The sequence below is a fragment of the Salmo salar genome, chromosome ssa13, assembly GCF_905237065.1.
Source record: "Salmo salar chromosome ssa13, Ssal_v3.1, whole genome shotgun sequence".
Taxonomy (NCBI): Eukaryota; Metazoa; Chordata; class Actinopteri; order Salmoniformes; family Salmonidae; genus Salmo; species Salmo salar.
In genome coordinates, this window is record NC_059454.1 from 57902480 (window position 1) to 57919836 (window position 17357).

The 17357-nt window shown below is 39.0% G+C and overlaps 1 protein-coding gene across 4 annotated transcripts in view; it reads right to left on the reverse strand.

Annotated features, from left to right (window-relative positions):
* Positions 1 to 12332: 12332 nt before the first annotated feature.
* Positions 12333 to 17357, reverse strand: part of gabrg2 (gamma-aminobutyric acid type A receptor subunit gamma2) — a 68707-nt gene continuing 63682 nt past the window's right edge. For 2 of the 4 annotated variants that reach the window (XM_045693401.1, XM_014136809.2), the window contains one exon: positions 12333 to 14734. In XM_045693401.1, the coding sequence (XP_045549357.1) occupies positions 14453 to 14734 (282 nt within the window). In that variant the 3' untranslated portion in view covers positions 12333 to 14452. The remainder of the gene's footprint in view (positions 14735 to 17357) is intronic. The other 2 variants (XM_014136810.2, XM_014136812.2) reach the window with 1 other exon arrangement.

Consider the following 17357-nt stretch of genomic DNA (forward strand, 5'->3'; position numbering starts at 1 on the left):
TAACATAAAATTGATCAGAAATACAGTGTAGATATTCTTAATTTTGTAAATGACTATTGTAGCAGGAAACGGCTGATTTTTTTTCATGGAATATCTACATAGGCGTACAGAGGCCCATTTTCAGCAACCATCACTCCTGTGTTCCAATGGCACGTTTTGTTAGCTAATCTAAGTTTATCATTTTTAAAGGATAATTGATCGTTTGAAAAACCTTTTTAATTATGTTAGCACAGCTGAAAACTGTTGGTCTGATTAAAGAAGCAATAAATGGTGGTCCCGTGTGGCTCAGTTGGTAGAGCATGGTGTTTGCAATACCAGGGTTGTGGGTTCGATTCCCACGGCGGACCAGTATAGAGAGAAAATATTTTTTTTTTTAATGAAATGTATGCATTCACTACTGTAAGTCACTCTGGATAAGAGCGTCTGCTAAATAACTGAAATGTAAATCTGGCCTTCTTTAACCTAGTTGAGTATCTGGAGCATCAACATTTGTGGGTTCGATTACAGGCTCACAATGGCCAGAAACAAAGAACTTTCTTCTGAAACTTGTCAGTCTATTCTTGTTCTGAGAAATTAAGGCTATTCCATGTGAGAAATTGCCAAGAAACTGAAGATCTCGTACAAGGCTGTGTACTACTCCTTTCACAGAACAGCGCAAACTGGCTCTAACCAGAATAGAAAGATGAGTGGGAGGCCCCGGTGCACAACTGAGCAAGAGGACAAATACATTAGTGTCTAGTTTGAGAAACAGACGCCTCACACGTCTTCAACTGGCAGCTTCATGAAATAGTACCCGCAAAACACCAGTCTCAACGTCAACAGTGAAGAGGCAACTCCAGATGCTGGCCTTCTAGGCAGAGTTCCTCTGTCCAGTGTCTGTATTCTTTTGCCCATCCAGTGTGAGATATGGCTTTTTTCTTTGCAACTCTGCCTAGAAGGCCAGCATCCCGGAGTCGCCTCTTCAATTTTGACGTTGAGACTGGTGTTTTGTGGGTGCTATGTAATGAAGCTCAGTGCAAGAGGCGTCACTACAGTCAGCTGTGATTGGGAGTCCCATAGTGTGTTGCACAATTGGCCCAGGGTAGGCCGTCATTGTGAATAAGAATTTGTTCTTAACTGACTTAACTGTTTTATGACTGCCGGCACGCATGGTAATTCCAATAGTTTAATAATCTGCGCCGTGCAGTTAATATTCTTTATTCGAGGATGCATAAAAAAAGTCATATTATTGCAATGTTAATGTGTTGGCTACTCTTGTGCACCATGCACAATAGCTTGTTGATAGTATGGTGTTGGCTATTGAAATTAGTGCCTTTTCTCTTCTTGAACGCTGTTACGTTATGGTTTGTTTAGCAATTATTTCTAATGATTGTGTGCTTTGGTGGGAGTTTCAGGTGATAAGTGAGTCCACTTTGCTTGATTTAGTTGGGTGGCACCAGCCCGATTCTGCATGGAGAGCTCACAGCTCTGTTTTTTAAGAGGTGTGGTCATGATTTATGCTCTTATCTATTCAGTTGTGGGGGTTTGGAGTCAGACACATGCTCTGCTGTACAATAGACAGTTTACTTTGAGTTGAGTCGGGTCTCTCTCCATCCTCTCTGTCCCCCTCCCCCTTGCTCTCTCCCTTTTCTCGTCTCTCTCTCGTGGTGATCTGGAGCAGTGGTCACAATAGTCTCCTACTTCCATTTTCTATTAGTTCTATTACTTCTGTTTTCTAAGAACTTTGCAAAAAGGGAATGGGAACAATGTTAAATAAGGAGCAAGGCACTCTCTCACCCTCGGCTTGCATGCCGGCTCCGGTCCATGTCAAACACGTCTTTCAGACTTGGTTAATTGTTTGCGGCAAATATTTCAATATAGCAGGCAGGAGTGAGTACACAATCATTTGATTGTGTTGTTGTATTGGGTGTATCTACCGACGGCCTGTATGGATCCGGAAAGATACGTTGTTTTGTCATTTTTGTTTTACTCTGATGGCAAACACGCTGGGTGATTCTGTGCAGTATTTTGTTTTTTTATGTATTATTTCATACATTGTTAGCCTATAAGCATTTCGCTACACTCGCAATAACATCTGCTAACCATGTGTACGTGACCAATAACATTTGATTTGATCATTCAGAATCCATTGAAGAGCTTGAACATCGACGAGAGATACTTACTAGCTCAAAGAAACATGTTGCTGGTTTCGGAGGATTCAAGCACCGTTAAAGACAACAAATCCAATCAACAAAACAAACCACAGCCAAGTTGGCCAAGCGGATCAATGATGGCATCAAACCATCCCCAAGCACGAGGGCTTGTGTGGAGAGTGGGGAGAGGTTTACGGATATGGATGTTGACTTGTTGAAATCCATCAATGAAAAAACTTGCCAAACTTGATATCTAAAACTAAGATTTTATGTCAACTCAACTGAAACTACTCACAGATGTCATGCGTAGTGTCACTTTCCCCAGAGTCCATTGAATGGGTAAGGCATTTGGGCTATTATTGCATGTTTGGAACATTTTAAGCAAAAGGAAATGGTGAAGAGCAGGGGCAGAAAACTCAGAAACACAGATTTTTTAATGAATGATCACTTCCCTACGGAGATCAATGAAAGGAGAAAAAAAACTGTATCCCATCATGAAAGAAAAGCATTGCCTGAACCAACGAGTCTCCTTGGTGATGGATAAAATGTGCACCAACGGGCAACTGTATTGGGACTCTAGAGCAACTCCCTGGCTATTTTAATCCAACTGTATCGGAACTCTAGAGTAACTCCCTGGCTATTTTAATCCCATGTTCAAATCTGTGTTTGTGTGTTGCAGTGTATCATGACAACTTCAACTATAACAAATACATCATCTATTTATCTTCACTTGACAAGAAAAGGGCTGCATATAGCTCGGGTTAAATGTGTGTAGCCTTCCTAACAAAATACATGAGGTTTTTAACTTGGCAAAAATAAATAATATTGATATTTTAGCTTTGACCGGAACGCATTTGGATGCATCTGTAAATGATGGGCAAATGAACATTCATGGATATAGTCTACTGAGAAGGGACAGGAATAGGAATGGTGGGGGTGTAGCACTGTGCATTCAGAATCCTATACCTTTTAAGAGGAGGGATGACCTTAATGTATGTCAAATAGATGCACTATGGGCTCAAGTACATCTAACTCACCAGGCACCCATATTGGTAGGATGTGTGTATAGACCTCCTAGCTCTAGTCTAAGATGTCCTATCTGGATGACTTATGCACTGGATTTCACCAGGCCACAGATCGTAACAGAGATATATTTATTGAGGGTGATTTTTATATAAATTGGAAGGATCCTAATAATTAAAATATAACAACTTTATTGAGATATGACGAGAGCTGTGGTTTGAAACAAATGGTTAATGATGCTACTAGATCCTCAACTAAGTTAGGTCACCGTTCGGACATGTGCATTGATCTGTAATATACCATTGCTATGCTTAAAAGCCAGATCAATGCCAGTGGGCTGGACAGACCATAATATTAAAATCAAATCAAATCAAATGTTATTTTTCACATGCGCCGAATACAAAAGGTGTACACCTTCCAGTGAAATGCTTACTTACAAGCCCTTAACCAACAATGCAGTTTTGAGAAAATGCAAAAAAAGTAAGCGATAAGAATAACAAATAGTTAAAGAGCAGCAGTAAATAACAATAGCGGGGCTATATACAGGGGGTATCGGTACAGAGTCAATGTGTGGGGGCACTGGTGTCGAGGTAATTGAGGTAATATGTATGTGTAGCTAGAGTTATTAAAGTGACTATGCATAGATAATAATAGAGAGTAGCAGCAGTGTGGGGGGGGGGGGCAATGCAAATAGTCTGGGTAGCCATTTGATTAGCTGTTGAGGAGTCGTATGGCTTGGGGGTAGAAGCTGTTTAGAAGCCTCTTGGACCTAGACTTGGCGCCCCAGTACAGTCTATGACTAGGGTGGATGGAGTCTTTGACAATTTTTAGGGCCTTCCTCTGACACCGCCTGGTATAGAGGTCCTGGATGGCAGGAAGCTTGGCCCCGGGGATGTACTGGGTCGTACGCACTACCCTCTGTAGTGCCTTGCGGTCAGAGGCCGAGCAGTTGCCATACCAGGCAGTGAAGCAACCAGTCAGGATGCTCTCGATGGTGCAGCTGTAAAAACATTTGAGGATCTGAAGACCATTGCCAAATCTTTTCATGCCCTCTTCACGACTGTCTTGGTGTGCTTGGACCATGTTAATATTGTAACCATAACCATGAGCACCAAGGTTCCAAAGAAAAAAACAAGGATTGTGGTCAAGAGACATTTTAAGACATTTAATCATGAGCTATTTCAAAATGATTTGGCTGCTGTACCCTGGGAGCTGATTTATCTAGAGGATGATTTAAATCATGCTACCGAATGTTTTATTGATTTGCTCACTGAGGTAATGGACCATCATGCCCCAGCAAGAAAGATTACAGTTGATGCTCGTCCATCTCCGTGGATTGATGATCTACTGGTTAAGGCATTTTCTCAAAGAAATGTGGCAAAAGTCTTAGCAGCCAAATCTAAATTAGAAATTGATTAACAGAATAATAGAACACTACGTAATTATGCAGTTCAATTAAATCGTAAGAAAAAAACATTATTTTACAAAAATGCTTTTATTGATTGTAAAAATTATTCTAAGAAGGTTTGGAATACAGTTTAGGGCTTACTTGGTACATCTATCTCACCATGCCCGTCTAGTGTGGAGGTTGACAGGAGAAAAATAACAAAACCAGCTGATATTGCCAATACTTTTGCTGATTTGTCTTACAAAGAAAATGTATTTACTGAGCGATAATGTAAACACCCATTCTTCCAAACAAGCTACTGTCCAATGGATTGATGATCATATTATGAGCAAAAAAATATGCTCTTTTAGTCTACAAATGGCGTTAGTAGAGGTGTTAAACCTGTTGAATTCCTTACCCAATGGTACTGTAAATCTACGGGTTATGATTTTATGGACAATTTTTACTTCGCTATGCTGCTCCCCAGATTGCAGCTCCACTGAAATACATATTTAATTGGGCACTGGAAAAGGGGACATTTCCAAATGTATGGAAGCATGCTAAACTGTGTCCAATCCCAAAAGACAGCAAAGAACCCATTATTCCTGCCAATAGTTATCCAATTAGTCTACTCCCTTTACTCAGTAAGATATTGGAGGGTATTGTGAGTAAACTAATATGTGAGTACATGGAAAAGAATGATCTGATCACAGCACGCTTATCACAAAAACCATTCCACCACACTGCTATCGATAATGGCAGGTTTGTGGGTGTACTATTGTTTTTTATTTTAGTGAAGCATTTGATTTAGTGTATCATGAAATCATTTTGACAAAAGTATTGAATTATGGGTTTAGAAAGCAGCATTGAATTGGGTACAGTCATAGCTAACTGACAGGAAACAGTCCACCTATATCAATTGGTCGTTTTCTTCCCCTCGTGCTATAAACTGTGGAATACCGCAGGGCAGCTGCTCTACAAGTAGATCTGGGAAATATCAGGGAGTGGGTTTGCTGGAACAAACTGGTTTTGAACACAAAGCCAACCAAGGTTATGTTGGTCTGTTCCACCAGGAAAAGGCCAACACAGCATGGGATACAATTATTAAGTATGGGGAGGACAAATTGAGGAAGTGGCAGAAAGTAAACTACTAGGGTTGCAGCTAGACAACTACTCATCTATGAACAATACTTTTTTTAAATGCATGCATGACCAGAAGGAGCTAAATATTTACCAGGAAAGATTCTTAAGCAAACAGCCCAAGCATTAATTGGGAGTCAGGTGAACTACTGTTCTGTGGTCTGGGTAAATGCATCGGCAAGTGAAATTAGGAGGCTGCAGATTGCACAGAACAAAGTAGCAAGGATTGTTTTCAGGTGGAGATGTCATGCACAATGCTCTTGGTTGGTCATCAATCAACAAGATAATTGAAAAAAACATGCTTATTTTATTTCACAATGTACAACATTTAAAAAATACTAGGAATAGATTGTCCATCATCTATTATTCAAACAGACAAGAGAAATAGGCTAAATAATATTTTGATTCACATAAATAAAGAAATGGAATAATTTATCTGAGCAAACCAGAAACCTTTCAATATATATATTCAAACAGTACTTTAGAACCAGGACTGTGGTAGATTAAGGAATCAATCTATATTTTCAGACTGTTAGAGTATTTATCTGGTCAATATGTGAAAATGTGATCGCATTATGAATTGTATTTAATTGTTTAAGGACTCTTGGAAGATTAGTAGAAATGAGGACTAAAATAAAATCAAATCAAACACGTAGGCTTGTTGCACTAGCAAGCAACAAAGGGCGTGTCCCCACCGGCGCTGGATCAAGGTGAGTGCTTTTCTCCTCGATGGCTCGTATAGGTGTCAATGGTCCAAAAAACGATTTGTTTTTGTGCTCAGTTTTATTAGGCACAATCTTGTGTTTACTAATTTACACACCACTATCATTTCTCTCTCTCTCTCATACACACCCATTGTAATAATTATGAAACGTATGTGCTGTTCACAGCAGGCTTTTTAAAAAACTTTTACCACATCTGGTCCTATGCTTAGGCTGCTCATCACTTTAGGAATTGTATTTTATTGTTAGTCTGCATAGATGCATGCAATGCTTTATTATTTACTTTATTTTATTTTACTAATTTAGTAGACACTCTTATCCAAAGCATCTTACAATTAGTGCATTCATCTTAAGATTGCTAGGTGAGACAACAACACATCTGAATCGTTTCATGTAAATTTCCCCTCAAACAAAGTTTTTATCAGCAAAGTCAGTGCTAGTGGGGAAGGGTGATTTCCCCTCAATTTTGGGGGGAGGGATCTACTCAAAACAACTTATGTCTAGGGGGCTTTTTCCCAGACATAGATTAAGCAACGTCTTTGACTAAAACATGCTAAATGGAGCTATCAACCATGTTTAATTAATCAATAAATGCAAATGCTGTGTTATTGACTCTCCAGGTCCATATAGTATTTTATAGGTAGACTGTAGGATCAGAGACATTTATTTTTTTGGACAAACTTCTTTAAAGTTCAGCATGTCTTATAATCCGCATGACTCTAATTCCTCTTTTGTTATGTCCCTGGAATTACTTTGCTCTCCAACCACCTAGCCTATGTAGGTTAGTTAACCTCTATCTTGGCTTGCCAAGCTTATGGAAAGCTACAATCCCAGTGAAAAGCAAGTCCTATAGAATTGACTTTATGACAACATTCCAGGGATATGCACACCTCAATCAACGACATACCTCAATCAATGTATTGTAAGAGTGAAATGTAACTCCAGCAGCATAATAAATCCTGGATATTGCCTCAACTCGCCATGGACCAGATAACAGAATGTTTGGCACCAAGATGATAATAATGTTAATTCAAAAAATGAGTGGCTGTGCTGCATTATTAATGGTGGACCCTTGTAGTTCCAGTTTTTCTTCAGAAGAGCCTGATCCTCTGCAGATGAAAGGCTACCTTTGATAGCGCGCTGTGTAATAACCAGGGGGATCCGCTGCCATCTCTGACCCAGCAGCTGCGACTCAACCCAGGGGATGAGGTGCCAAAGCAGAGGTCTCCCAGCGCCTGCCAGCCTAGCACGCTGCTGCCCTGAAACACATCAAACACTGGGCTCCCGCTAATGCTCCCATTACATCACTGAACAGTCAACCACACCTCAACTCGCAAACCAAAAGATTATTCACATGCCTCCAAATATGCATCTTGTTTTGTTCAGGAACAGCACCAACCACTTTATCGTATATCAATAAGGATTTGAACCTGTTCTCACAAGTATTCTATGGTCTATACAGCGTGAGAAATCAGCAGCAAATTTTAGTTTGTCATGTTTTGATGTATGGTCACATTTGTTTTGTTATACCATGCCATTCCATAGAATAACACAAGGCATTCATGTGACAAACAAGACACATTGATAATGCAATCATTTTATTGTAAAATTCCACAACTGTGTGCAATTCCCTTATGAAAAGGATTTTTTCAGTACATTTAGTATATTATGCAGACCCTAACAATAATCAATCAGTGTCCCTTTTGTACAATACTCAATAAATATACAGAGATGGCAAACAACTAAGATATCAATGGAATTCATAATAGATGTATTTTGTTTTTGGAACCCAGGTACCCAGTACTGCAATTATGGTGTGGTATACAGTAACAGTCGAAAGTTTGGACGCACGTATCATTCCAGAGTTTTTCTTTATCTTTACTATTTTCTACAATGTAGAATAATAGTGAAGACATCAAAACTATGAAATAACACATATGGAATCATGTAGTAACAAAATAAGTGTTACATTTAGATTTTCAAAGTAGCCACCCTTTTCCTTGATGACAGCTTTGCACACTCTTGGCATTCTCTCAACTAGCTTCACCTGGAATGCTTTTTCAACAGTCTTGAAGGAGTTCCCACATATGCTGAGCACTTGTTGGCTGCTTTTCCTTCACTCTGTGGTCTGTCTCATCCCAAACCATCTCAATTGAGTTGAGGTCAGGTGATTGTGGAGGCCAGGTCATCTGATGCAGCACTCCATTACTCTCCTTCTTGGTCAAATAGCCCTTAAGCAGCCTGGAGGTGTGTTTTGGGTCATTGTCCTGTTGAAAAACAAATGATAGTCCCACTAAGCGCAAATCAAATGGGATGGTGTATCTCTGCAGAATGCTGTGGTAGCCATGCTGGTTAAGTGTGCCTTGAATTCTAAATAAATCACTGACATTGTCACCAGCAAAGCACCCCCACACCATCAAATCTCCTCCTCCATGCTTCATGTTGGGAACCACACATGCAGAGATCATCCGTTCACCTTCTCTGCATCTCACAAAGACATGGTGGTTGAAATAAAAAATGTGGACTTATTAGACCAAAGGACAGATTTCTACCAGTCTAATGTCCATTTCTCGTGTTTCTTGGCCTAACCAAGTCTCTTCTTATTATTGGTGTCCTTTAGTAGTGGTTTCTTTGCAGCAATTCGACCATGAAGGCCTGATTCACGCAATCTCCTCTGAACAGTTGAGATGTCTCTCTTGAATGCTGTGAAGCATTTATGTGGGCTGAAATTTCTGAGGCTGGTAACTCTAATGACATCCTCTGCAACAGAGGTAACTCTGGGTCTTCCTTTCCTGTGGCGGTCCACATGAGAGCCAGATTCATCATAGCACGTGATGGTTTTTGCGACTGCTCTTGAAGAAATATTAAAAGTTCATGAAATGTTCCGGAATGACTGACCTTCATGTTTTAAAGTAATGATGGACTGTCATTTTTCTTTGCTCATTTGAATTGTTCTTGCTATAATATGGACTTGGTATTTTACCAAATAGGGCTATCTTCTGTATATCACCCCTATCTTGTCACAATACAACTGAATGGCTCAAACAAATTAAGAAGGAAATAAATTCCACAAATTAACTTTTAACAAGACACACCTGTTAATTGAAATGCATTCCAGGTTACCTCATGAAGCTGGTTGAGAGAATGCCAAGAGTGTGCAAAGCTGTCATCAAGGCAAAGGGTGGCTACTTTGAAGAATCTCAAATATAAAATATATGTTGATTTCTTTAACACTTTTTTGGTTTATACATGATTCCATATGTGTTATTTCATAGTTTTGATGTCTTCACTATTATTCTACAATGTAGAAAATAGTACAAAAAAAAAAAAAAACTTGAATGAGTAGGTGTGTCCAAACTTTTAACTGGTACTGTATGCACATTAGACTGGTATATATTTTTTTTTCTTCTCCAGTCTGACAAAGTATATAACTATAGAAATTATTTACATGTGCTCTTCACATAGGTCTTATTTGTAGTTTCCCCCAAATAAAATATCTCTGTCTTCTTTTATCTTTGAATGCTCTGTCTTCCTCTAACCTAAATTAGGTCATGAGATGGTCGAATAGATGGAGGCCAAATTAAAATAAGCTGAGTAATACCACATTACCTAAATGTTAAATATATTCATATTTGTGATTGACCTATATATCGTGTGCACACTATCTTTTATGATTATCTCCTTCCAAGTACCAGGAGAATTCCAAAACCTTTAACCATGTATAATACTGTATGTACCATACCGTATGTGTGTAAACTAACATAAGAAAATAAAGAAATCACAAAAATACAATATCATGTTTTTTTGTGTATAGTAAAGCAACATTTAAATAGTTGATATAAATAATCAAATTTTGTATGCCAGCACCGTTCAATATGACTGGTTGGTCATTGGGTATTTATAAACCACACACATACACTTGATACCTCAGTAACTACTTTCTCACAGTTAAAAACATCTCTACTTTCTGAATGTGCTCGTTCAGCCTTTCTTACAAACAAACAAAAAAAGATGCCCTATGTTAACTCATTCTCTTTTTCAAAGGTTATACTTGAATTAATTAAAGTGTGTCTCTGAGACAGAGGCATTAAGATAAAGCTAATGCACGGTTTGGTCCTTGTGCTTTGATATTTGTTCATAAGCCATAGACCGTGAGATAATGTTATGAGATAATGTTCCGGATGGCTCAGTTAGGAGTGCATTGCACTTGCAACACCAGGGTTGTGGGTTCAATTCCCACAGGGGACCAGTACAGAAAGTGTACGCACTCACTACTGCAAGTTGATCTGGATAACAGCATCTGTGAAATGTAATAATGATAAATGAAGGTATACAAATAATGTCTCATGCTGTATGTGTTAATAGTAAATGATATCTGTTAAATATTATTTCTCTAAGAACACAAAACGCGTTTCTCCCATTCACACATATTTCTCAAAAATCCAGTGCAAAATAACAGTTCATTTTGATGAATTAAGAGATCATTGAATAATATGGGTTTCTGAATGGATGTATCACATTTGTGTCAAAGTTCGACACTTAAAGTTGTTTTTCCACACACTTACATTCCTCTACATTTCAACTGAAGTAAACTATCAAGTGGCCAAAAAATCCATTCCTTTCTGTTCAAGTGAGAAAAAAAACACACACCTTTAAGACAAAACCTTGTACTGAGTGATAGCTTCGCAACAGGTACAAAATAGAGGACCACTAGTGAATGCACAAGGGGAAGAGCTTCAAATTCCACTCACTTTCCACTTCATTCAACTGACAATGGCTAGTACAGTTGTTGCTAAGAAACTTTACAATTTAATGCAGAAACTCTGACGGTCACTTTAGACTAGAGTAGCACATATTTTCAGTACCTCAGGGAGTAGCTAACATCACAGTTGAATGTTTGAAAAGATATTGTCAATTGAGGCTGGTTAATAAGTAACTTTGCCACCTACCTTTTGAGTCATACCATTCAGTGAACTGACTATAACTGGTCTTTAGAGCCTATGTAGACCACAACATAGAAAATACAACAACAACAAGATAAATTCATTATAGAACAAAATTATGTCTCTATGATATTGTTGACAAAGGACATTCTCCATCTCTGTTTCGTTGAGGGCTTTCTAAATAGGGAAACACAATTTCCTTGAAAAATACCCTACAACACTCACTCTACTCTGGACCTCAAAGCCAGTTCCACTCCTTTTTTGAATTGTTCCCCTCTAATCAAGGACTTATTTAGACCTGGGACACCAAGTGGGTGCTATTAATTATCAGGTAGAACAGAAAACCAGCAGGCTCTGGAGCTCGTAGGGTAAGAGTTGAATACACCTGCCCTATAATATCCCACACAGTCCAGCATAATACAATGATAATAATGATATCAATGAAAGGGGATAAATGAAGAAAATAAAACATATCATTGCCCCTTTCAAAAAGTGAAGGGTTTGATAAGTGTTTGTTTCCTTTTGTGATCTACTATCTACATAATATCATGTGATTTACAATATGTACAGTAAAATGTCTTATTCATTTAGATCAGGGTTTCCCAAACTTGGTCCTGGGTCCTCCCAGGGGTGCAAGTTTTGGTTTTTGCCCTAGCACTACACAGCCGATTCATATAATCAAAGCTTGATGATGAGTTATTTAAATCAGCTGTGTAGTGCTAGGGCAAAAAAAAAACGTGCACCCATGGGAGGCCCCAGGACCGTGTTTGGGAAACCCTGATTTAGATTAAAGCACTGCTTTAACATCCTCTGGCTGCCTTTAGCTAAGGTACTCTTTTGGAACAGGTTGGCCATGATTTGGGTATACAAATACCCCATAAGTTGCATTGTAAGCGTTCCATTAGCATATGATGTGAAGCACAAATAGTTTGAGTACTTATGTTGACATTCACAATGTGCTACACTATAAATGAGTAGTGCTGTATTGACACATTAATGATTTAATGATCCATTGTAAACACAGAAAAACAAAACAAACAAAAAATTAATTCCTGAACTTCTCCCAGATCTTTCAATACATTTTCAGCGTCAGATCATTGTAATTTCCACAGTGTTTCTCTTCAAAGAGAGTAAGGCTTATGCATCTGGTCTGGTCACAAGCAGATGCTTTCTTCTCCATGGAGCTGTCATGTTCATCAATATTCCTCAAGTTAAATGGTTTGTTTTTGCCTTAAGTCCCTCTAAACCACCCATTGAGACAGATGGAATGGATCCTGTTTTAATGCAGTGACTAAGTAATGCAGTTCAGTCTTATGACAAATGGGAGTGTGTTTTCTGTCACTGAGCGTTTTGGCATTTTGATGGGTGTATGCATTCAGAACTACAGCCGCTTCCATTGTAGACACTCAATGTGCCAGCTGAATGAAGTAAAACACTGCTTGCTGTGTTTGCATGATATTCACTTCCACCAAGTGGTTGTGGGGGAGAGAAAGGGAGCATAATATGTTTTGATGTAAGAAAATATGTTTTGATGTAAGAAAACCATACATTTGTTTTGATGCCTATTTCTTATCTACACACTTCCCAAAGGAGCCAGCACAGCCATACTTGTGTGTCAATTGAAGATAGCCACCAATAGCAAAGTGTTTGAAAGGGAAGAGTTTCTCAGAGCAGTCTACAAGTTAATAAAAGTTGATATAACAAAGTTTTTCCTGTAGGGTCTGGATTTATCCTCTTGTAATACATATTGGTAGAGATTAACGTTAATTTATAAGACAAAATCTGACTTTGTTGTCTCATTTTCTACTTTTCCTAAAAAGTAAGACGAAATCCAGATAGATAATCAGCAGTGTTCTTTTTTGTATCTGTAGCCAACAATAGAAGACCTTAAATGGGCAATCCACAGTTTAAACAATAACAAATAGAAACCCCACTTCTGTCTTGGTAAAAAACTGAGGGATGGGCCTGCAGAAATGTAACCACTCTTAAATTTATAGACAGAGTTATTGATGCAAGGACTGACCATCCATGAAATCTAAATGATGGATTTAAACATATTTTGAGGCTATACAGTGTTTGTTTACATTTACAATGTTTACAAACATTGGAGTAAAACAAGCTTATATGCTGGGTTGTGATGGGGTACGACAGTTGAAGTAAGCTCATGAGGCCTTTCTAAGTTATATTCTTCAATTATCAATGAGAATATCATTAATTTATATGTCGGAAAATGGATGTAGCAACTGTGGATTGCCCCTTTAAAACGTGTTGATTTTGGGCCTGAAAGGTGCATGCAATAAATGTAAACCACTACATAATAATAAAATATATACAGTGTCTGTACAGTTGACCATTGACCATAAACAGCATTTTCTAGCGCTCTGACCACACATACATTTTTTTATGTTTAACTGTGTAAAAGTAATATTTTACAGTTAGATGAAAGAAACCTAGCTTTTAAATTATCATTGAAAATCATACTTACTGTTCAACCTATATATCTATTAAAGTGCTTTAGATTGAGCTTATTTTGTATTTTGGATGGATGGAATATAGCAATAAATAAATACATATTTTAAAAGATGGGAAAATAAGCTGATGTCAAATCTTCCGTTTGTCTTCTACGGCGCATGCGTGACTTGTTAATGCAAGAAAACGGGAACATGCCTTAATACTTTTTCAGTTTGAATGAAGTTTGTTTCCTGTGAAAATGTTTACTGTGATCTAATATACTGACTAAAGGGCAAATTCCAAAAAAACATTGAAGCGGCCCTGATTGTGATTACCTTCTACATAAACCAATTATCTGATCAAGGGGAATCTGGAAAATGTAGTCATGCAGAATCACTACGGTGAACTTAGGTTCTTGCCTTACCCAAAGCACAGTCGTAGTTCCACTATCAGACTCCAGATCCCTGCATGCCTAATGGTTTTGCTACAACTTTTGCCTCAACCATATAAAGAAATTCTGAGAAATATGAATTAACAAACATATAAAATCAAACAGAGACAAAAGGAAAAGGAAAACATTTCAGTGGGTCCCCTTCTGAAAAAATGGTCTAGCTGGAGCAGAGCGTATATTCTAAGTCTGGCTACACGCTGGATCTAGAGATAGAGATAGGAGATCCAGTAAACCAGGTTAAAGAGACCGAAAGCGGTGGGGAAACCGATGCGAGCGTACGAGTCTATCTTGGCGACACGGATATGTAACCGCCCATGCCGCCAGGCCCCAGAGCGGCAGTCCTCGAAACAGCAGAAGAAGCTGGTGCAGTCCTTGCCGTCTAGGCACTCGTAGCCATACTCCTCATCCCGCTCCTGCATGTGGGTGGCGTTGTTCATCTGGATGGCGGTGGCTGAACGAGGGCGTATGTCCACCGTAGGTGTCTGCTTTTAACAGAGAGATCACAGTTAGCGACTAGAGTCTAAGAGGCAGCACAGGGGACCTAATTTAGTCTCTCTTTATGTTAGTATACAAAATGTAATTTGCACCTTTACTTGCCAATGGGATCTTTTTAAGCATGTCAGCAAATACATGTTTACATATCAGTGGTACCTGCATTTAATTAGAGTGGCTTAAAGATGACAATGGACTGTTCCCTTTGGAACACGTAATGCAAATTACACCTTAGGGTAAAGCCTGTGAGTACTAAGTTTAGCTTCTGTCAAAACATTGTGTAGTTTTGCTTTATTTAGCAGAAAGATGATGCTAGTGCTGGGCAACCCATTAGAAGATCTGCTGTTGCACATCATGGGAAAACACAAGGAGTATCGTGGTTATCATTAGTCCCAAAGCTAAACCATAGTCCCCTTTCGCATCATGATTCACTCAAATTACATCAGTCCTGCATTATTTGAAGTGAATATTATGAAGGCTTCATAAAGCAATTAAATAAGCTTCATAAGCACTAAATAAATGGGTCACAAATCACCTCTAGCCGTATTTCATGCAAATGTGAACAAATAACTGTACGGTTACGTCACACATATGCCACATTATGAATCTTTATAGAGCATGATATTTGTTAATAGACTATTTGTGAAGCATCTATGTAGTGCTTATGAAGTCTATATGAAGGCTTTATGAAGACTTCATGAGATGCACTTCAAATAAAGCGGGACCAATTCTTGTTCTGTACGTGGATGCCCTTGTATGGATTTCAGAGGGAGGAAATCGGAATTTATTGTAAATCGCTTATGATGTAAGCTGTATGATAAGAAAGACTCCTGAGCAGGGACTCACTGTTCCTCCATCCTCCATTTCCTGTCCCTAAATGGGTTAAATCAACTTCCATTTAAGCCTGCTCACCACTTAAGGGCACAGCGTTTTATTTCTGATGATTCCTAAAATAGGTCAGTGACATCAGTGAGTCCTTTGCTCCATCAGTCAAAAGAGGCACAATTAGCATTCAAATGGGGCATGTTCATGGGCTTTAATCTCAAAGCAACACGGCGCCTTTAAAAAAAAAAAAACTCTCATGATCAACTTTAAGAATGAGTTCTGACCCAGCATAATATTTTCTGTATGAGTCACTTAGAAATATAATGACGCAGTTACATATTGTATTGTCCCGCTTAAAATAAACTGAATGGAATCGCTACTAACTGAACAGAGACAAAGCCCCTAGCCTCTTTCAAAAGCCTTTTTGCTCTTCATGAGCCTTTACTGTAGCTATATTTACAATGTGATGCCGTGCCAGTACTATGTTTAGGTAATCATACTGCTTTCCGAATGTTTGGTCTTTATAAAATGATTCATATGTGTGTCAAGTACCACTTCTCAAATGCCATAAGCATTGGGGTAAATTGTTTAAGGCATGTGTCATCATAAAAGCTCAAAACACTGATTTGACTTTAACTCGCTCCCTGCAGCTCAAATTTGCCCAGCACTAGAACACAAGGGTTATTGTCGTCCCTTTGAAAACGATACATAACCATTGTGTAAAGCATGATTGGCTGGTTCCACAATACTGCCTGATTGATTGACAGCCGCCAGGGGATTTGCAGCAGGGAGCAGCATCAGGTCATGTGACTCGGTTCTCAAAGGGGGGTTGCACGGGAGAAGGAAGAGTGTGGTAGGAGCTAGCTCAAGCAGTGTAACAAACACAGATACTGCAGCGTGGCCGGGGTTTGCAAAACAAAACAGTGGCATTGCAGCTTTAACCGGATGAAAGTAGACAACCTCTAGGGAGGAATGATTGACGGAAACATAGGCTTCTGCTCTGGATCCGTACCACTTTAATCTAAGCTTAGTGTCAGCTGCAGTACATTTTTGTTGTTGATTATTTGTCAATTTAAAATAGCTATAGAAAATGCCCTTCCTATAAATGGCTGGTTCAAATGTTTACTGACAGTATTCTCTGACTAATGGTATTTAAATTCAGTCAAATGACCCATTAAGAAATGTTCTTTCATACCATAGATTAAGGGTGATTCGGGTTTTGAAAGCACACCATCTTCTTTATTCGAGTGTTAAATATAGCTCTTCAGTAGCACCCTGTGCAATGTGAGCGTATCTACTCTGCTGCGTGTGTAGCCATTAAGATGATCACTACTAATGAGGCCTAGCACAGTGTAGGGGTTGTCTACTTCAGTCTGTTAAGGCTCTGCTGACTCTATAGGAAGCGTCAGGTTAAAAGCCCCACAAATACACGGGGTAGGTTAACTGATAGCGGAGAAAAAGATGCCACCGGTTTACAGTCAAAATTGCACAGTGTGAGGCAGAAAGAAATGGGGGAAAAGCCAGAATGAAACCATTGCGTGCCATCTTTTTACTAGTGACGTGTGTGGGCTGGTTGAAAGAGCGGAATGTTGTCACTACACAAGTACGTCTGGCTGCCTCCGCACTTTCCTGTGAGCACTTTGTTTGATGGTATTGCGGAAGAGATTCTGAGGTAAAGGTAAAGAAAGGGTATCTAAAACAGACAAGTAGCAGTGCGATGCGCTAGCTGGGGCCAGAAAGAGGCAAAATGCAGCAGACACATGCAGTCAATAGTTGAAACTAAAGGCAATA